The 21511-nt window shown below is 47.8% G+C and overlaps 1 protein-coding gene across 2 annotated transcripts in view; it reads right to left on the bottom strand.

Annotated features, from left to right (window-relative positions):
- Positions 1 to 21511, bottom strand: part of SLC4A3 (solute carrier family 4 member 3) — a 696397-nt gene that overhangs the window by 471084 nt on the left and 203802 nt on the right. Inside the window, exon 6 of one of the 2 annotated variants that reach the window (XM_085650187.1) lies at positions 2183 to 2367. In XM_085650187.1, the coding sequence (XP_085506313.1) occupies positions 2183 to 2367 (185 nt within the window). The remainder of the gene's footprint in view (positions 1 to 2182; positions 2368 to 21511) is intronic. The other variant, XM_085650189.1, reaches the window with a different exon arrangement.

Raw genomic sequence — 21511 nt, 5'->3', positions numbered from 1 at the left:
CACGCTTTTAAGTGATACCAATTTTTGCAGATAAGTGATTTAACGCTAATCACACAATGTAGTCAAATCGTGAAGCCAGGCATAGGACTGTAACCCAAACATCAATTTCTTTTACCCATGGGGAACAGAATATCCAGGATTCTAATTTGCTGACTAAAATATGGTGAAAAAAGATAGCTGTGGACCTTGAAATAAGGAGTCCCACTCCATGGTGTGTGTTTTCTTCTCCGCTAAAACTTTTTGATTATGGTCAAATCATGCCCTTCCTGTACCTTTGTCCACTAATTAACACAGCGCGATCACTTTCACTTTCGCGACCGCGCTTGTTTCAAAGGTCGGCGCTGGCTCGAGACCTATTCGCTCCTCCTTAACCTGCAGGGTTTTATGAATAGTCAATATTATTGTGGCAATATTTTAACCTCTCTGAATAATGTCAAAGTTTTTAAGAAGGCAAGTTACAACAGCAAGTTAAACGCTCGTTAATGATTTCAGATTGTATCTAGAGGTCGGGAGTTTGAATCCAAGAAACACTAACTCGGCCTTCACTCTTCCAAGGTGGGTAAAGCTGCACCATTAAATTGGTACGGTTAGCACCTGTTCTAAACAGCGCTTATAAACGCAAGGGGTGCTGCGAGGAGGCTCCAGCAGACGCATGTCATTATTAATATTATTGTTGATATGTAATAATAAGTAAGTATGCCACAGGCGTACAGAAAAGAAATACAGCATTGTTGCCACGGTTTTTAGATAATCGGATTTAAAGCCGTGTTCACAGATGCTACACTCCTGCTGGTGTAAGCGTGTTACAAACCAAAAGCACACACATTAAATTAAGTATTCCTACAATCTATACAGTTAAGCCTCCACTCTGGAATCTCTTGCAAGGTTGCCTGCGTTGGGCCTGCTGCCCGAGATGGTTATGCTTCGATGGCTCACAGGTATGTGAACTTTTGACCTCAACGGCTAATATGTTCGTAAATCAGCACTGCGCCGCAGCACGCACGTCGCCTTCCCCTTGCCTTTTTGGAGGATGTTTTCAGTTATTAAAGTCATTAAAGTTCACATTTCATGTTTTGCTACATCTCTCTTAAAATTTACCTTCACAAGAGCAATCCCCCACACCCGACTATTTTTCCTATGGGAAAAGTTCCCCTTGCAAAACACTTTCCCTAACATTCACTGAAAAACACCCTACAGTAAGAATATCCTACCCTATAAAACAAACCTTAGGGTAACTTAAGGACACCTTAGGGTAACCGTGCGCTGTATAAGTTTCTCTAACATAACATAACATAATAAAGCTCCCTTTAGAATCGACCCTCTTAGAGCACACCACCCTTAAACAGTCCTTCTATCCCTACAACACCCATAAGACAATTTATCCTAAATGAACGTCCTCCTATGGGAAAATCCATAAACAAACGTTCTTCTGTAGCTGCATCCTTTCCACATTCATTCTTCTGCAGGGCCACTCCCCACCAACATTTTTTATTAAAACTGTGCAACATTCTGCACACAAGACACACTACTACACAAAATAGCTTAAATACATTAGCAAAGCCAATGGCTCTGGCAAAATACTTATAAGTTCCCTAAGGCAAGACCTATTGGCTTTGCCAATGCTTGTTTTATCTTGAAACATGTTGTGTTTTTTGCAGAAACCTATCTTATGAATTATAATGTGTGTAATGGAAATTTAAAATAATGACTTGCATATTCACAGTGCTTTCTGTCCCAGACTGGGACCTTGTAGCACTAAAGATACACAAGCCACTGTTCTCCACTGCCCCAATAGGATTCCGTTCTATGGTTCTCTGGTGCAGTGTATTAACTAATAGAGGTTACATAATGTACAATAGTATATTTCCCACTGATGAACATAACTTGCATGTATTTTTCACTTAAGCTGTGTGTTCTTTGATATGTACTTACATGAAGGTAAAAGCCCCAAAAAAGTTACAGAATATTTAGTTTTTTTAGCCACGCCTTTGATCCCGCGCCCACGCTCACTCACCTCGCCTCCATTGAGCCTAGTTTCACAGTTCCCATACTTTTTTCAATGCACTTCGCCCACTGCAGTGCATGTGTTTTGTATATGTATGTGTGCATGCATGTTAAGGGAGTTTGAGTGTGTGTGTGTGTGTGTGTGTTTAAGCACACATGACTTTGGGCGGTCTCTTACTTTTCATGTCGTCCAGGTCGGCACTGGCCAGCATCTGCGCCTCGGCTTCGTCGGTGGGCACGCGTTGGTACACCGGGCTCTCCAGGGCCAGCATGCTGCCCATGCAGACCCTCTCCTTCAGGTCATACCTGACCACGCGGCTCGAGGTCTTCCGCTGGTCCCAGCCTCCTGGGGTGTCATCTGGACTGGAGACAAAGATGCAGCGCATGAGAGGCATTGTACACAACATACTAACACACATGCTGATCACATGCAAGTCTTCAAATCATACCTACATGTGTGCAGTGAAGGAACACATTTGCCACCACAATCACACTCTTAAAGCCTTATCCTCTGCACCCAGTGCCTTCTGCTTGCGGAGTGTTTGTATAGGGTGGGCACCCTCAGCAGTTCTCCCATAGTGTCTACCTGGGTAGGGCACCTCCAGCCGTCTCCCATAGTATCGGTATTGGGTGGGCACTCCTAGTGGTCCTCCCATGGGGGCCGATTCACAGAACTAATCTGAGACAAAATCCTAAACTTACTGCTTTTGGTATTCACAGAAGGCATTTAGTAGTAGTAAAGTTAGGACTCCTAACTCTACTACTACTGAATGCCTTCTGTGAATACCAAAAGTAGTAAGTTTAGGATTTTGTCTCAGATTCGTTCTGTGAATCGGCCCCATAGTGTCTGCACATGGTGTGCACCCCAGCGGTTCACCCATAGTGATAGCACGGAGTGTGCACCCTCTATACTCCCCCCCCCCCCTAGTGTATGCAGTGGGTGGGCACCCTCAGCAGTTCTCCCATAGTGTGTGCACGGGATGTGCACCCTCAGTAGTTCTGCCATAGTGTGTGCACGGGATGTGCACCCCCAGCAGCCCCCCAATGGTGTCTGCATGGGGTGTGCACCCTCTACGGTCCCCCTATAGCATGTTTCTGGGGTGTGGACCACCAGTGGTACTCCATAGACAGAGCAGAGTCCTGAAGCACACTGCTAGACTGTGAGAAGAGTGCGCCCCCTCGGATGACTCAATCACAGATGGTCTAGTAGGTGAAGACCCCAGTAGGGTCGGTGTCCTGAGCACACTTCCTGCCTGTGGGATTAGTGACCACCTTCGTTCGAGGACTCACTGCCTCTGATACGCTCTAAGCGTGTATGCAACACATTCTAAGTACGAAAATAGAGTACATGCAATTAAGGTTTATACATGTATTGTATAATTCTGTATAATATTCCACCGTGTTACGTAGGTCATTGCCAGAATTTTCAGAATTTAAACTATGGTTCTCTTCCTCAAAGACCAGAGAGCGGAATCCAGAGCAGATGTTACTTTATGACCAAAGCTGGTGAACCAACACTCCCAACAGTCTTTAAATACAATGGAGACCTGTGTGGACGTAAACCACACAGACACCAGGTCATCGAACTGGTACCCAGTGAGCTTGTGGTCCACAGAAGGAGGGACGACGCACATTCAAAAGAAGGAACTATGGCTTTTCGGTGCCACTTGTACCCAGAAGGTCAATAGGTAGCACTCTGCCGACTCCATGGCCCCAACTTCCCTCCACCCTCTAGTTCACCCCGATGGTTCAATACCCCGGATGGAAGACAACCAGCCACACCTCCTGATACTAAGCCGCACACAGCCAAAGGTACACTTAGTGTGGGTCCTCGGAAAGCAGCCATGAATATGTAACAAGTTTTAATTCGGGGGTAGAAGTAAACAAGAGGAGTTTAGTAGTCCCTCTGGCTTCAAAACACAATGGAGTCACGCAGTCTGTTGACCGGCTTCTGAACTGTCTCAGAAGCGCTCCTTCAACTCAGTTAATCTCTCTTGCTACTACGTAGTGCCAAGATGTCTACGGGAGGGGTCAGGTGTGGAAAGGGTAGCTGGTCCACTGCGATGAGGGTCAAAAGGAAACAACTGGTGAATGAGGAGTAGCACAGGGGAGCCTCTCCATGGGAGGAGGCATCCCGACTGGTCCACATCGTTCAGGGTAGTACCCAGGCAATCCGGACACAGCTTCTGGTGCGTGTTGGAATGGGTCACACCAGACCCTTCCGGTCTCCAACATAAAGAGCTGCAAATTCCGTAGCTCCCTGGAAATGAGGCACAATGACCATTTCACATTGAGATGGGTTGCACCAGGCAATTCTGGTCATACACAGCAAAGAGTTGCAAATTCCGTACCTCCATGTAAATGAGGCACAAAGTACGGTGCTCAATGATACAGGTTGCACCAGTCCAGTCCGGTCACACATACACAGGCGCAAGTTCAACAGAGCCACATGAGGGAGAGTTAGGCAATACTCTGGGTACACCCTGACATCCGCAACCTGTGAATCGGACAACACACGCAATGAGCATGCAGTTGGCATGTCGCACAATAGAAATGCTGCACAATTGACGAAAGGGGCCTCAGTTTACTACCACTAGATGCGTAAGAGTGCCACTGTCCTTGCAGTACGGGAACCACACGCCTCAGATGCGGGCAAGATTTCTGGGGCTACATACTAGGCAATCCGGTCTCCAGACACAAGTCTTAAGTCCATGTTCACACCATGGTACCAGTTTGGATCTAGTAGCCGAAGTGTGCACTTGAGAGGGCACCACTCTCCAGATGGCATTGGTAGATGGTGTAGGTACCTCAGGTGAGATAATGTTTGTTCCTGAGATCTCCGGAAGTACAGTAGGCCTGCTGATGGGCCCTTGGAGATCACACTTCATGGTGCCACACTTTAAGAAGGTCCTCGGCCCAGGCCAGTCTCTATTTAGACAGTTATCCTCCATGTGCACACCCGAGTCCTCTGACAATGTGCACCACGCAGTCCCGGTTCTCCGGTCCCATGTCCCCACAAGCATATCCCACCCTTTACTGGAGTATGGCACTCGTAAATATACTGTTGTGCATCCTTGAAGTTGGGATGTTTTAGAGGGTTTACCCTTTGAGCCACAGATGTCTTCCCTAAATTGTAGGTCTGTCTGCCATGGGTCTTGGATGCAGATCTTAATTTTTAGTGGGGCCATGATCCGGCCCCTAGAGGCTAAGTGTCACAGCATCTATTTTCAATCTATACCTTTCAGGCCTCAAATGGCAAAGGTCGCCATTCATGTGAGATGCCCATGTTTCATCACTGTTGACTAGGGACTGCGCATATGTGCTCTCCCGATCCGTGGTATCCACTGAAGCCAGACACCACAGTCCCAAGACTTTTGGAGCATAGAAAATGTCAGTTTTCTGTACAGGCGAGTAAATAAAGAAGAAGGTTCCTAGCTGTATACAGTCACCTTCACGAGAACAGACCCCCGAGGAGGCAGCCGGTGACCTGACTTAAGGACTACAGATCAAAACAGTTGGATGGTCCCCGCCAAATACACACCAAGGTCCAACCTTCACGCAGGACCCCATGATAAAACAGGAGTCTGCAACAAGAAACCAGTCAGACACATCTAACAAGGCATTTACGAAGCAGCTGGCTCAATGTTACGTCCTCTGATAAAGTCACAAAAGCATGTGGAACTCAGGCCACACAGTTTCAGGTTAGGACATATAAGGACATACAACAGACAGTAACTGTTTTTCTTAACATCCATACAGTGTCCATAAAGTCAACAGCCCTGAAGAAGACCTTCCCCGAAATACAGCACAGGCCCAAACTCAAGGTCGAAACATGTAGGAACACTCATAAACGGGGCCAAGAGCTACCATAAACTGGTTCATTCTGTGCACAAAAGCTGTGCACTATGAGAGATGGGGCTCTGTAAAATCGCCTGTGCTGCAGTGGGGGACCGAGCCACTCACCTTGGAGTCCCCAGGATACCCTGCAGGCGGAAGTCGTCACCGCCAATTAAGCGCCCTGAGGCGTTTAAAAATCAAGGGAAGCCCCCGCGTCGCGGGAGCGCGCGGGGCAAGCGCCGGGCTAAGGGCGGGCCCTCTGTGGCCCTCAGAGGCCTGATGAGGCTGGGCTGGGCCTGAGACTCTGTTCCTACTAAGCTGCCGGACTTAACGTAGCCTTGCACAGTGAGACCCTTTACACTATATCGCGTTGGAACTCTGTTTATTGGCTTGTATTTGAAATTTGCTATTTCACCAGTTGATGGTGTGTAAAATCTAGTATAATTCTGTAAGCTTTATTTTGGTATTATTGTATTCTAACTACTTTTGTTAGCATGCCGAAGCAGAAGGCCCCCCCTGGGCCGCGTACCTTGGATAATTATTTGGTGCAGGTGGTGAGCAAAATAAATACTGAAAGGCGGCAGTCACTGGGTATAAGCATATCTCCACCGCCGGCAGCCCCCACCCAGTCTCTGTTAGCCCTTTCACTATTGGATGATAATAGTTGCATTAATACTAACAATATGGATGTTTCAGATGGGGAACTGCCCAAGCCTGAGCAGATTCCCCCCATTTTAGCGGATTCAGATGATTCCAATGATAATGTAGTACAACACTCTCCGGCCCCAGTAGCGCGGCTAGTTAGAGCATGTAGGAAAACTCAAAATAAAAGGGGGGGAACACGCACGGTAAGGAAACGGGCAGCCTCACCATTAAAACATTTTGACATAGATGAGGTTGCCAAACCTAATGATGTCAAAATAGATGCTGATTTAATGACGAACTTAGCGGACATTATTGACCTAAAGATCAGAGGTATTATACACCCACTTGTGTCAAAAATCGAACAACTAACTGCAGAAGTCGTTAGACTGGGCGGACTTCTTAAAAAGGCCATTGAAGAACCAGGAAGAGTAACTACCACCACAATTAGTAGTAAATGCAATACCCAGGACGTTCCCTCTATGAAGACTACAGGCAGTGGGGAGATTGTTATACCTAACTCCACAGCCCCCCAAGCGTCAACCTGTAGTGACAGTCAGAATGCCACTATTACTAAAAGTAGCGAGGGCTGAAAAGAAATAAGGAAAGGGCATGTTACTAACCTCCCGCCTGAATGTGCACCATATGTGGTAGTACTAACGAATGTACCGCCACTAGAAAATGGGGGTCACCAGGAAACACATGCCTCCTTAAAAAACAAAAGTATATCCTGGTTGAACAGGCAATGCGCTTTCCCGTTAAATTTTTCTGACTAAATCCTGACTACCAGGAGAGTTAAATGGATAGGGAGTTCTAGGAAAAGCTGAAGGGGGGATTGTGTGATTGTAAACTTCAAACATCCACAACATGTTGCCACTGTTCTCCTAAGAGCAGCGTCTCTCCCAACCTCTGATGCTAACGTATGTGCTCGATCGTTGGGTTTCTTTTACAGTTACCTTAATACTAATCATTGTGAGAACAGAGGTAATATTACCTACCCGGCTACCTATAGACCTTACCCTGGTATTCCAACTCAAAATAGATTTCATGCCTTTAGTTCTCTGGACTCTAATGATTGACTTATGCAGGGGGAGAGATGTACCCAGAGAAGGCTAAGTATTGGTGTAGATGACTGTGTTAATAAAACTATAGTCATGGCTACACGACCTATGCCCTCATTGGCCGAGGGAGAGACTGTTGTTGAGGGACATGAGGATCTGTGTAATATGGGGCAGCCTATCGGGGGGGCCTCTGTCACTGGACCTGTAACTACGAATGTTAGCAGAAGAGGCACATGTACCACAGTGGTCTGCTGGAACGTGGCTGGCTTAAAATCGAAGGGCAGAGATCCAGGCTGGAAAACTTTTATTAGCAAGTATGATATTTTATGTTTCCAAGAAACCTGGTGCAAAGGCGATGTTAATTATGAGGGATTTGTGTCCTATAACTTACCTGCACGGGGAGAGGGACCTGGTAGAGCCAAAGGGGGTCTACTTATACTTACATCGGTCCTCCGCCGGATAGTGGTAAAAAAACACATACCAGTAGGTGATCTTGTACAGATGCTTTGGATTTCTGAAGGTAAAGGCCGCAATATCCTTTTGATCAACTATTACAATAATATCTTCGACGGCACCAGGAGTAAGATAGTAACAGACCTGGCCAGTACCATTGATACTCTGAGTTTGGAATCCAATGTTGTATTTGATATTATCTGGTGTGGGGACTTTAACACCACGTTGTGCGAATTGTCACCGTTAAAGGCTTGTGGGGTTACAAATAATGCTGGATGGGATGTACTGCACTTTGGTCATGATACCTACGAGGAAACCTTGCATAAACTAATGGGTTGTCATGACCTGGAAATATTGGAATGCTGTAAGGATGGAAATGGCTTGCCCGTTCCAACATTCAAAAACTGGCGTACTGATTCTGTGATTGATCATGTGATAGTATCTTCCAGTATTATCGATTGCTTTGCACCTCCGGAAATTGAAATATCAGCTATAAGTGACCACAATATTATTATTATGGCCACCACTTTGTGGGAAGATAGTGCTATAGAGATGGGAATTACAATTGATAATGTAGAAGCTCACAGGGCCAATGGGGTAAGGCTTAGGTGGGTAGGGGAAAAAGCCTCGGAATCGATTATCTCTATAATAAAGGGGAATTTGGTAGACATTGTTTTTATTTTGGAAAATAGATTGGACCATGAGCGGGTCTTATCTTCTTTTAAAGGAATCAACACTGCCATTGATGCTAAGTTTACCGGTCGCAATAGGGGCCGTTCAAGGATCGGACCTGGTTGGTTTGACCACTGTTGTTCGGCAGCTCTAACCAGCCTCAAGCAGGCTTTAGCGAAGAAGCCCAGTGATAAAAACTTAATAATAAATTTGAGGACAGACTATAAAAACGCTCTTAAACATAGGAAGGGGGAATTGCAGCAGCAAGCCTGGGACTCACTTAACCAAGCTGCAGAATTATCTAATTGCACATTGTTCTGGGCGACGGTTAACTCACCATTTCTTAGAGAGGCCAATGTTAACTGCAAATGTCTCCAGCGAAGGGTGGATTACCCACTTTTCGATTATATTTGACTCTGGTAAAATTATTGATGCTTGTTCCTCCAGTTGGCCTATTTTGCCACTTGATATCTCTGTTAGGGAGGTCGAAAGTGGCATTCGGGCGAGTAATGGAGGGAAAGCCCAAGGCCCGGATGGGGTACCGATTGACGTTTATAAAGCTGCACCTGAAGTCTGGGGACCCTTGTTGGCCATCGTTTTTAATGCTGCTGTCTGTACTGAGCCCCCTCCAACCTGGGGGGAGTCTATTATTGTCCCAATTTAAAAAAAGGGAAGCAGGTCTGATGCAAAGAATTATCGCCCTGTTTCTCTATTGGACTCCTCTATAAAGGTCATGAGTAGAGTCATGCTTGTAAGATTGGAGGAATGGGTGGAACAGGATTGTATTCTGGCAGACAGCCAGTACGGATTTAGGAAAGGCAGGGGTACGCTTGATCAGTGTTTCAATTTAGAACTGCTGATCGGGAAGTACACTGATGCAAAACCAGGCCTTGTGTACCTGTGCTTCGCAGACCTGAGCAGCGCATTCGACATGGTAGACCACTCGATTCTGTGGCCAACCTTGCTGAAAATGGGAGCACCAGAGGGTATAATATTCTTTCTTGCCAGAATGTACGAGAAATTAAAAACTTGTGTGCGCTTTGGTAATAAGGGAGAATGTACCCCAAACTTTAGCGTCAAACGTGGTATTAGGCAGGGCTGTGTTTTAGCTCCTCTTTTATTCATTTTATTTATTAATGGAATTGATGCTATTTTAAAGAATGTTAACGCAGATGCTCCTGTGATCAATGGTGTTCCAGTGCCGGTGTTACTATACGCCGATGACGCTGTTTTGTTATCTAGAACTTCTGTGGGACTGCAGCGGCTGATGGATAGTTTTTCATCCTTTATTAAAGATAGGAAACTAGTTATTAACAAAGGAAAAACATATACCATGACCTGTGGTTCAAAGAATTTAAAACATACTAGTAAAGGTTATTTTATTGATAATGAAAAGGTGCAACAAGTGGATAAGTTCTGCTACCTAGGTATTACCTTTTCTTGTGATAAGAAGTGGATCTATGAATTTAATAATATACGTAATAAAATGGCTAGAAATGCCCACGGCATCTTCAGATTTGCCGCTACAATCGGGGAACGCAGGACCGGGGACATGCTTAAGATTTATCAGGCCAGATGTGTAACTATTGCACTGTACGGGGCAGGAGTTTGGGGCTACTGTTGTGCCCACAATTTACAGCTGGAAGAAAATCTTTTTCTCAAAAAACTTCTATGCTTGCCTACCTCGGCCTCTAATGCTCTGAGTCACCGTGAATTATCTGTTAATTACCTACTTGACTTTTTATCCCTTAGGCCTTTGATGACCTGGCGGTCCATCTGGCTGAAGGATGAGAAGTCTTTTACTAGATCTATTATTCAGGACTGTCTGCGATTAGATAAATTTGTAGCAATACCCTGGATCAAATACATTATTGTATGCTTTTCAGATATTTTTAACCTGAATATTGTAAAAGATCCTAAAGCAGTTTTATCGATCCCTAAAGCTGAATTAAAAAGGGCTTTTCTGGATTTTGCAGGGAGAAAGAGGGCAGTTGCAGACTGAACTTTGTCCACTGTTGTGTTTTACAACAGGTACCTATCTATGGAAGGATTTCCTGTCTATCTAACCTTGGTTACAAGGCCCTCGCATAAATTTGTGTTAACAAGACTCAGATTTGGAACGGCACACCACTTGGTGGCCCATCCGACTGCGAGGAAACATCCATTTGGGCCCTGTAGATGTGATGGGACCTCCACACAAAGCACACTGCACTTTATCTTGTTCTGTAAACTGTACACTAATTTTCGTATTGCTTTTCTTAAACCACTGTTTGTTAAAAATGGAATACGTACAGTCGAGCATGCAATGAAATTAATATTTAATTTGCAATCTGCGGACATCTGTTTTTATACTGCAACTTTTTTTAAACAAATGCATCAATTCCAGGAAAAGTATGTGTTTTTAACAAACTGTGTTTTTGTGTTTTAACCAATTTATTGTGATTTTTATAATATTGCCAATGTTTACTGTAACTCCCCCTTTTGTACTTCTATAATGTGTATTCTTTCGTGCTTTTATGGTCATTAATTTGAACCGAATAAAGCTTAATTGAATTGAGAGATGGAATCTAGGATCTCATCCTGTTATTAGCTCATGCCCTGACCCCCACCACAATAGGGCCAAGTAGCAGTGTCTAGCACTACATATAAGAGGACAGAAGCGGCAAAGGTCCCAATGATAATATACTGTAGGACACTAGACATGCAACTTCATGTGTTTTGTTGTATGTTTTTGGATTCATTCTTTCCAAGTATTTAAGAAGTGTTGTCATATACTTTTGCTTTGCACAAGTCTTGTCCCTTCTCATTATGTCTGTAAGTGTATAGTATGTTCCCTTAAAAAATCTTTTATTAAAAAAAGCACAAAAAATGCTATCATTTAAGAAAAAGGATTACTGATTTATTCTATGGAAAATTACAAAAAACAATATACATCGGCTGGATATACCTGAGTGTATACCCTTGTTGAAAAATCAAATAATAACACGTCAAATCAAAGAGAACAGAAGGAACAATACTTTGTTTTCTTCTCTTAAAGAGACATTTGATTGATGGTCTGGGAGGCACCCCTTTTTTGATTCTCCATGTATTGATTCCAGTCTCCACAGTCCCTAACTGCGTCACTCCCCTGTAAGATACACGCAAGTATTCTATAAGTGGCATTCCTAAGCGAGTTATGCCAAAAAGCCCTTTACCAATGAAAAGGGTTTGGCATGACGTATCCATTGATATTTAACATCATGAGGCCGCTCCACTGCAGTCCACCAATATAGTGCACAGTATTGTCAATCACAGGCAACACAGGTGTGGATGCGCACTCACAGCGGCCTACACGGGCAAGCAGCTCATGAGTTTACCCTCCGTAGATACCAATGCACACCCACCTTTCTGCAATGACAGATACGCCCATGTTTCAGAACATGGAATCAACACCATTTTTCAACATGGATAGGAAAGGCGCACGCACTTTCACACCATTATTGCGGTGGGAAAGGGCCCAAAGCCCGGACGCCACATGAGAGAATCAGCAAAACCCAGGTGGAAAAGCAAAAACATTCCAGGAACTGCTACCTGACGAGTATCAGGTCCAACATGGTTCCCCCCAGCCGAAAGTGAAAAGGTTCTATCCGGCATCCCGGTAATCCTTCTCACTAAGGCAAACGAACCTATAAAGGCAATCTGCATTGGAGTGGTCGACCACCTCAACTGTTTTTGATTCTCATCCCTCATCTCCATTATCCACCTGAGGGGTCGATGGTCCGTTTGAACCAAGAAGTGAGTGGCAAACAAATACAGCAACTTTTTCACAGCCCAGAGAACGATGAAGGCGTCTGTGCTTTACCACGGCTCCTGTGGGAGTAACCTCCAGGAGATGAAGGCTACCGGCTGGTCTAAGCCCTCCTCATTCGGTTGAGACATTACCACCCCAATACCATGCTCAGTGGTGTCCGTCTGAACAATGAACTCCCGGGGGATGTCCGGGGCCTGGAGCACAGGCACTGTACATATAAACTGTTTGAGGAAGTCAAATGCCGTTTGGCAGGCCTGGGTCCAGATTACATTTCTGGGTTGCTTCTTTGAAGTCAGCTCCGTCAAGAGGATCATGATGATAACATATCCCTTGATAAACCTCCGGTAGTTCCCAGCAAGGCCCATGAAGACCACGTTTCGGTTTTGGGGAACTCCTAGGCCAGGATAGCTTCAACCTTGGCCTGCAGAGGTTGCACCTTACCCTGGCCCAACAGGTGTCCCACTTACACCACCGATCCTTGCCCTATATGGCGCTTACTGGCCTTGAGAGTTAGGCCTGCTTGCTGCAGGACCTGAAGTACTTCCTGGAGGTGAAAGAGATGATCGTCCCAACTGTTACTGAAGACAGCAACGTTGTTCAGATACACATCTGAGAAGGTCCCCATACCAGCAAGGACCTGGTTTACCAGGCTCTTAAAGGTGGTTGGGGGCATTCTTGAACCCAAAGGGCATGACCCTGAATTGGTAATTCCCTTCCGCAGTGAAGTGGACAGGTTTCTCCCTGGCTCCCTCAGTGAGGCTGATCTACCAATACCCAGAGGTGAGGCTGTAGGTACTTAAAGACTGTTGATCAACTCATCTGCCTGCAGACTTTGATGGGCATCCATCCGGGTCACCGAGTTCAGCCCTCTAAAGTCCACAGAGAACCTTTGTTCAGCAGTGGTGCGTATCGAGGTGGCTTTAGGCGCCAGTACCAGCGGACTGGGCCAGGGTCTGCTGGGGGGCTCTATGACCCCCAATTCAAGCATTGTAGACACTTCCACCTTGATGCTAGCTCTTACCTTATTCGAAAACCAGTAAGATTTGCGCTTGATAGGGAGGTTGTCGCCCGGATCCACCTCATGGGTGCACAGGTATCCCCAGGATAAGGGAGAACAGAGAGGGAAACTGTCCAAACACTCGGTGACAGTCCCTCGGCTGGTCAAGAGTTAGGGTGGGGGACAGGGATACTCCTTCATACGACCAATCTATCTGCTTGGAGTCAAGGAGATCAGGGAGGGTCACCCTCCTCTTTATCCTCTCCATCTGTCACCAGTAGCATGGTAGCCTCAGACCTCTCAAAAAGTGAGGTTTGAGGCGATTGAAGTGCACTACCCAGAGGGGCTATCTTGGGGTCTGGAGATCCACCAAGTAGGTGGTCTCCCCCTTCCTCTCAGTCACCTCATAGCGCATGGCCCATCAATCCTGAAGGAACCCCGGCTCTAGATCCTCCATCACCCACACTTTCTGTCCCGGTGTCAATTCCACAGAAGTGGAGTTCTTGTCATACCACTCCTTCATGACATTGTGGGTGGCTTGCTTCCACAGCCCGGCCATTTGGCTCCGGAAGGTCAGCATGTAGCTTAGTACATCCCAGGGAGTTCTCTTGGGAGAATGCTCCCAGCTTTCCTTGAGCAAACGCAGAGTTCCCCTGACTGGTTGCCCAAACAGTTCAAAGGGGCTAGACCCTACTCTCTTCTGAGAGATCTCCTGATAGGCAAACAACAGACATGGGAGGAGGACATCCCACTATTTCCTCAGAGCCTCTGGTAGGCCTCAGATCATGCCTTTTAGAATATTGTCAATCTTTCCCAAGTCTGTTAGTTTGGGGTGTGATATGGAGTGGAGAACGTATATGCCACTCCCTCCACATAGCTTGAATGTATACAGACATGAAGTTCGTGCCCCTGTCAAACATCACTTCCTTGGGGAAAACCACTGGGGTAAAAATCTCCATAAGGGCCTACGCTACCGCTGATGCGGTTGTGGTCCTCAAAGATATTACCTCTGGGTACCGTGTGGCATGATCCACCAGCACCAAGATGTATCTGTGCCATGCAATGCAGCTGTTTGTGGGTCCATAGGCCCAACTATATCGACGCCCACCTGCTCAAATGGGGAGTCAACAATTGGCAAGGTATTCAGGGGAGCTTTAATCTTCTGCCTCGTCTTGCCACTGGCCTGGCAGGCCACGCAGGTCCTCCAGAATGCATCCAAAGACACCCTGAGTCTGGGCCAATAAAAGTGAGGAGCAAGCCGGGCAAAGGTCTTGTCCCGGCCCAAATGTCTTGCCAAGGGGATGTCATGGGCCAATTCCAATAGAAAGGGCCGATAACACTGGGGACCACTAGGGCCCTGAGAGTCCCCTGCCCAGAAGCCTTAGACTCAGCGTACAGAAGGCGGTTCTACCACTATAGGTGATGAGTCCTGGATTCATCAGCAGCTGCTTAGGCCTCAGCTTGTTGCCAAAGGCCCTTGAGGGTGGGACACTCTCTGTGTGCTCTACAGAACGTTTCCCTGGTGGGGCCTCATTCCACTTGCCAACCAGCAAGCTCAAGCGGGACACCAGGGCAAGGAATGCCCTCTTTGGTGGACTTAAGGGTGGCCTCAGCCAGTTCCCCATTCATTAAACCAGAGATATGTTCCGAGGTGGGCCTCCCCTGTCCTTGTCCTCTCCCCTTCTTAGCAGCAGGGGGCTGGGCCATATTTCCAGACTCCAGCCCCATCTGGCTCCCACCTCGGATAGCTATGAGCCTTGTGGTAGCAGAGATCCAGTCAGGTAACCCCAACATCGCCACATGAGCCCGGAGCTCCACTTCCTTCCAGATGGTGTGCTCCAGGCCATTACCCAAGAGACCAGCCACGGCGACATTTAACAGGCCCGACACCCCCACCCCTATCCAAACGGCACCTTGGCCACTGGGAAACAACCCTCTCTTTTGTCAGCCACCACCACCGAGTGGGTGGCCTGAGGGAATATCTGCTCCGGGAAACACAGTGGACTCCTTACAATAGTAATACTGACCCCTTACTCTCTGAGCCTCTACCCCCTGCCCATTGGTGGTGACCTGTGGCCTATACCTTGCTGTATTCTCAGGCACTTGGATACAGGGAACCATCTTACTGTCACCCAGGAACATTAGAGTAACACTTCTAAACTCCCCTCCATTACCCGGAACCACCTCTTCCATCATGGCTCTGCTTGCCACCCCTGGAGCCTTTCCTCCAGCAGGTGGAGCCACAACATTTTGGACACTTGGGATCTTCCCTTGTAGTGTCCATACCCATAACATTCATATCACCTAGGGGTCTTCAGTGGTGAACTCAGGCCTGGGAAGTTGTTTTCAGGGTACCGGACTCGGAACTCAGTCTTGACCCTTTTCCCAGGGAGTGTTTCCGAGGGTGAGCAGAAGACTCCTTTTTTTGTCGCCCCCTTCTTCTTTTGAAGGGGACTCTGGCCCCACTTTTGGGAGTTGCCTCCAGCAATCTTCCTAGATACTCTGGGGCAGGCCGGGAGGTCTGCTTCCTCAGCAGGTTTCTGACAATCAATCAGCTTGCTGTCGAGCAGGTGTTGGCACAGGTCGGTGAAACAGGCCACGAGAGAGTGCTCCCTGAGGACTAAATTGGGCTGCCCATGGTTCATGGCTGTCCCTTGGGGAATGCACAGATGTGCTCCCCCAACCCTTTCGATGGAAGGTTGGACACATAGTCCCCAGCACCAGGGGTGAAAGTACACCCACTCAAGTCTGTAACAGCAGACTAGAGAGTTGTTTAGTAATACGGTGTCAATGTGCACGCACAGGCCTGCGATGGCAGGCAACACATGCAATCGCGTGCGCCATCGTTATGGGTGTGCACCTATGGCTGCCCGAAAAGCCAGGCCGCTCAGGAGCTTAATCACAATAGATGCCAGTGCGCATCCACTGGTCGGCAAGAGTGCCCCATGTTTCAGAACATTCAGTCAGAGTCACTTCCCAACATGGGTAGGAAGGGTGCTTGCACTATCACACTGCCTTCACAGTGGGAAAGTGCCCAGAGGCCACACAAGAGAATCAGCAAAGCCCAAGCGGAAAAGGCAAACAAATTTAGGAAATGCCAACTGACGAGTATCAGGTCCAACAGCATGTATGTGTGTATGTATGTATGCACATATGTATGTGTGCATGGTATGTATTTATGTATGTATGTGTATATGTATATATGCATGTGTGTATGTATGCATGATGTGTGTATGTATATATTTGCAAGTTTGTGTGCATGTATGCATGCATGTATGTGTACATGTATGCATGCATGTGTACATGTATGCAAGCATGTTTGTATGTATGTATATGTGTAGGTATGCTTGCATGTATGTATATATGTATGTATATGTGTGTATATGTGTATTGTTAGAATCCGGGTTCTCTGGTTGGCACAGGTAGGTACTTGTGACAAGCAGGGAACCTTTCCTCTAGTCAGGATAAGGGGGTACACACCTAAAATAACCCCTGCTCACCCTCTAGGTAGCTTGGCACGAGCAGACAAGGCTTATCTCAGAGCGTTATAGGTTAAGCATTTGTGAACACATACAGTAACCAAGTGACAACACTACAAATGGACACCACACAGGTTTTATATTAAAAATAAGGATTCTTATAGAGTTACCACAAGACCATTAACCGACAAAATTACACAATACGGTTACTTTAGTTGGTAGAAGTTTGCTTAGTTCTCTTAAGTTCTTAAATGCAACACTTTAAGTCAATGTACCTTTTAGATGCGACACGCAGGGCAACGAAAGTGTTGCAATGATGTTGATGCGAGGAAGTTTTTGGTGTAAAGAAATAAAGACGTGAAGATCTTCCAGATGCGTTACGCTTCTCCGATGTTGCGAGAAGACTCGACTCGATGCGTCGGCTGCAGCGGCGTCACCCTTTACGCGATGCAACGACAGCGGCCTTGGCAGCGGCACTCTTCTCCGATGTTTGCGAGACGTTTCCGCTCGATGTGATGTTGCAGCGGTGACACTCTTTTACGCGATGCGACGACAGCAGCTCCGACGGCGGCACGCTTCTCCATGGATGCGAGGCGCTTTTCTTGATGCGGTGCAATGCGACAGCTACGATGGCTGTGATGGCGACACGCTTCTTCTTCGATGCGAGACTCTTCTCTTGATGCGGTGCGGTGCGTCAGCTACGAGGGCTGCGATGGCGACACGCTTCTTCGGCGTTGCGAGACACTTCTTGGATGATGCGAGACGCTTCCGCTCGATGCGATGCTGCAGCGGCGACACACTTTGCGAGATGCGACGACAACAGCTCCGACTGCGGCACGCTTCTCCTTCTTGAGTCGCGCTTCCAGCTCCTTGCGACACGCAGTCCCACAGAAGGCCCAACAACAGCAGCAGGCACTTCCAAAGAACTTTGGGGAGCTGGGGGGTGAAGTCTGTTGTTCCTGAGACTTCAGCAGGAGGCAAGCTCTATTCCAAGCCCTTGGAGATCTTTTAAGCACAAGTTGAAATAAAGTCTTTTGCAGTCTTTCTCCTCTCCTTCAGCATCAAGGCAACCACTGCATCCCAATCCCCTTGGTCAGGGACAGTACTCCTCCTTACAGCTTTCCCAGTTCCTTCTCCACAGGCAGAGGTTCGTCTTGTCAAGCAGGATCTAATTTCTTGGGAGCAGGGTCCCAATACTTATACCCCTAATTCCTTTTTTCCTCTGGGGTAGAGGGGCCTTTGCCCAGTCCAAACCAGTTCCTGAGCACTTTGTTGACATGACTCTGACTTTCTATTCAGGGTGCAGGGCAGAGACATCAGCTGCTCCACAGGAGGTGGAGCCAGCATTGTGGTGGCAGAGCACAGCCCTATTCAGAGTCCAGGTGCACTCCTCCCACCCATCTGGATGTCAATCTCTCTATTCACCACCAGGCTACCTAGCCCTGCCCCTCTGGGTTTCCCCAGCCCTGTCACTCACACAAACCAGACAGGCAGATACACATCATAGCAGAGGCGGGCTGAAATTGTTAGGCAAGCAAATACCAACTTTCTAAAAGCGGTATTTGCAAACACAGAATATTAAAATAAACTTTACTAAAAGATGAAATGAAATGAAAACAATATTTAATAAAGCGCACTGCTGCCAAGCGGCTTCCTGGCGCTGGGGGACCTGGGTCAGAGCTCACAGAGGGAGACACAGGGAGATGTATTTTATTATTCTGAGTTCAGGCATACTAAACTCGAATTTCTACCATGTTCCCTGGGTCTGTTAGGATCATAGGATGTAACAATTCTGACAGCCCTTTCTGGCCTACGGGAACAGGTAGCCTTACAATAGTGAAAAACGAAAAGGGCTGTAATTCACTATTAGGACATGCCACACACATCAGGGCTTGTCCTACCTTATGCTTACAATGCACCCTGCCCTTGGGCCTACCATAGGGGTGACTAATATGAAGTTAAGGGAAGGTTTAGGGACTGGGAAGTGGGTGCACTTGCCCAGTCAGCATGACAGAACCAGACTGCACGCAGGTTCTGCAATAGCAGACCTTAGGCACATTTTACTAGGCCGCTTCTGTGGGTGGCACAACCAGTGCTGCAAGCCCACCAGCAGCATTTGTATTTACAAGCCCTGGTCACTCCTGGTGCACTTTACTGGGGTCTGACAGTAAACCAAATAAGCCAATCATGGAACCCAACTAACATATACATTTTAAATAGGGAGCACTTGCACTGTGGCACTGGTTGGCAGTGGCACAGTGCTCTGAGCAGCTAACACCAGCAAAACACATGAGGCACAGCAACAAAAAAGTGGAAGGGAGACTCACGCCAAGGTGCCAGGTCTAACACGTGTCCCCTCCAGATGAAGGGTGGGGAGAACTACCCTACCCCAGGGAGTTCCTCATCACTAAGGCGGAAAAATCTGGACAGACCGTCAGCGTTGGCGTGATCTGTACCAGGGCGATGTTCCACCGTGAAATCCATACCCTGTAGGGAAATGGACCACCTCAACAGCTTTGGATTCTCACCCCTCATATGCATCAACCATCTGAGGGGCCTGTGGTCTGTCTGAACCCGGAAGTGAGACCCAAACAGGTATGGTCTTAGCTTCTTCAGCGCCCAGACCACAGCAAATGCCTCACGCTCAATAGCACTCCACCTTTGTTCCCGTGGAGGTAACCTCCTTCTAAGGAAGGCTACAGGTTGATCTAGGCCCTCCTCATTAATCTGTGAAAGAACAGCCCCCACACCATGCTCTGAAGTGTCTGTCTGAATGATAAACTCTTTGAAGAAGTTGGGAGCCAAGAGCACGGGCGCCGTGCACATGGCAGCTTTCAGGGCCTGAAAAGCTTTCTTGACAGGTGTCAGTCCAAATCACTTTCCTGGGCTGCTTCCTGCAATGTTGCCATACCCCTTGACAAACCTCCTGTAGTACCTGGTGAGACCTAGGAAGGCCCCCACCTCTGTCTGGGTTTTGGGCGACTCCCAATTCAGGATGGTTTCTATCTTGGGTTGAAGGGGCGCCACCTGACCGCTCCCAACCTGGTGCCTCAAATACACCACTGAACCCTGCCCGATCTGGCCCTTACTCGACTTGATCGTGAGGCCTGCCCTCCGCAGCGCCATCAACACTTCCCAGAGGTGGCGCAGGTGTTCCTCCCAAGTGGAGCTGAACACTGCAATGTCATCCAGGTAGGCTGCACAGAACAAATCCAGCCCAGCCAACACCTGGTTGACCAACCTCTGGAAGGTGGCAGGGGCATTCTTCATCCCAAAGGACATAACCCGGAACTGGTAATGCCCATCAGGGGTGGAAAATGCTGACCTCTCTTTGGCCCCATCGGTCAAGGCGATCTGCCAATACCCAGACGTTAAATCAAACGTGCTGAGGTAGTTGGCAGCCCCTAGCCGATCTATGAGCTCATCAGCTCTGGGGATGGGGTGTGCGTCAGTCCTGGTGACCGAATTGAGTCCTCTGTAGTCCACACAGACCCGGAGTTCGGGTGTGGCTCCCGGCGCTGCAGCTTTTGGGACCAAGACCACTGGGCTGGCCCAAGGACTGCTTGAGGACTCAATTACCCCAAGGGCAAACATCTTGGAGACCTCCTCCTTGATGCAGGCCCTTACCCTGTCAGTCACCCTGTAGGTCTTGTGCCGCACAGGTGTGCTATACCCAGTGTCCACATCATGGACACACCAATTAGTGACACCGGGAATCAGGGAAAACAGGTCAGAAAATTGTCCCAGCAGCTGGCGACAATCGTTCTGTTGCTCCGGGGTCAAGGTGGAAGAGAGGATGACACCATCCACTGACCCATCTTGCTCCTTGGCTGACAGGAGGTCAGGAAGAGGCTCGGTCTCCTCCTCCATCCCAGCATCTGTCGCTAAGAGCATGCCCACTTGGGACCTCTCCAAGTGGGGCTTGAGGCGGTTGACATGAAGGACCCTTAAGGGGTTCCTTGGAGACCGCAGGTCCACCAAATAGGTAACAGGACTCTTGCGCTCCACAACCTCAAAGGGACCAGTCCACTTATCCTGGAGCGCACAAGGCTCCACGGGGGCCAAGACCCACACCTTCTGTCCAGGCTGAAGCTCTACCAGAGTGGCATTCTGGTCATACCACCGCTTCATCTCCTCCTGGCTGGCTTCCAGATTTGCCTCAGCAAGTTCCCTGAAACGCCTAGTCTGGTTCCTGAAGGCCAGCATGTAGCTATGGGGAGGTTTCCTGGGAGATTGCTCCCAGCCTTCCTTGACCAGACTTAGAGGTCCTCTCACGGGGTGGCAGTACAGAAGCTCAAAGGGGCTTAACCCTAGAGACTTCTGTGGCACCTCACGGTACGCAAAGAGAAGGCATGGCAAGAGGACGTCCCACTTACGCCTCATGGGTTCTTCCAGACCCATTATCATGCCCTTCAGGGTTCGGTTGAATCTCTCAACCAACCCGTTGCCTTGGGGGTGGTAAGGTGTGGTGAATTTGTAGGTTACACCACACTCTTGCCAAAGGGATTTCATATACTTGGATATGAAATTGGTACGCCGGTCAGACACCACCTCTAGAGGGAATCCCACTCAGGAG

Source organism: Triturus cristatus, chromosome 3_2 (genome assembly GCF_964204655.1).
Source record: "Triturus cristatus chromosome 3_2, aTriCri1.1, whole genome shotgun sequence".
NCBI classification, from domain to species: domain Eukaryota; kingdom Metazoa; phylum Chordata; class Amphibia; order Caudata; family Salamandridae; genus Triturus; species Triturus cristatus.
This window is presented reverse-complemented; position numbering and strand designations above follow the sequence as displayed.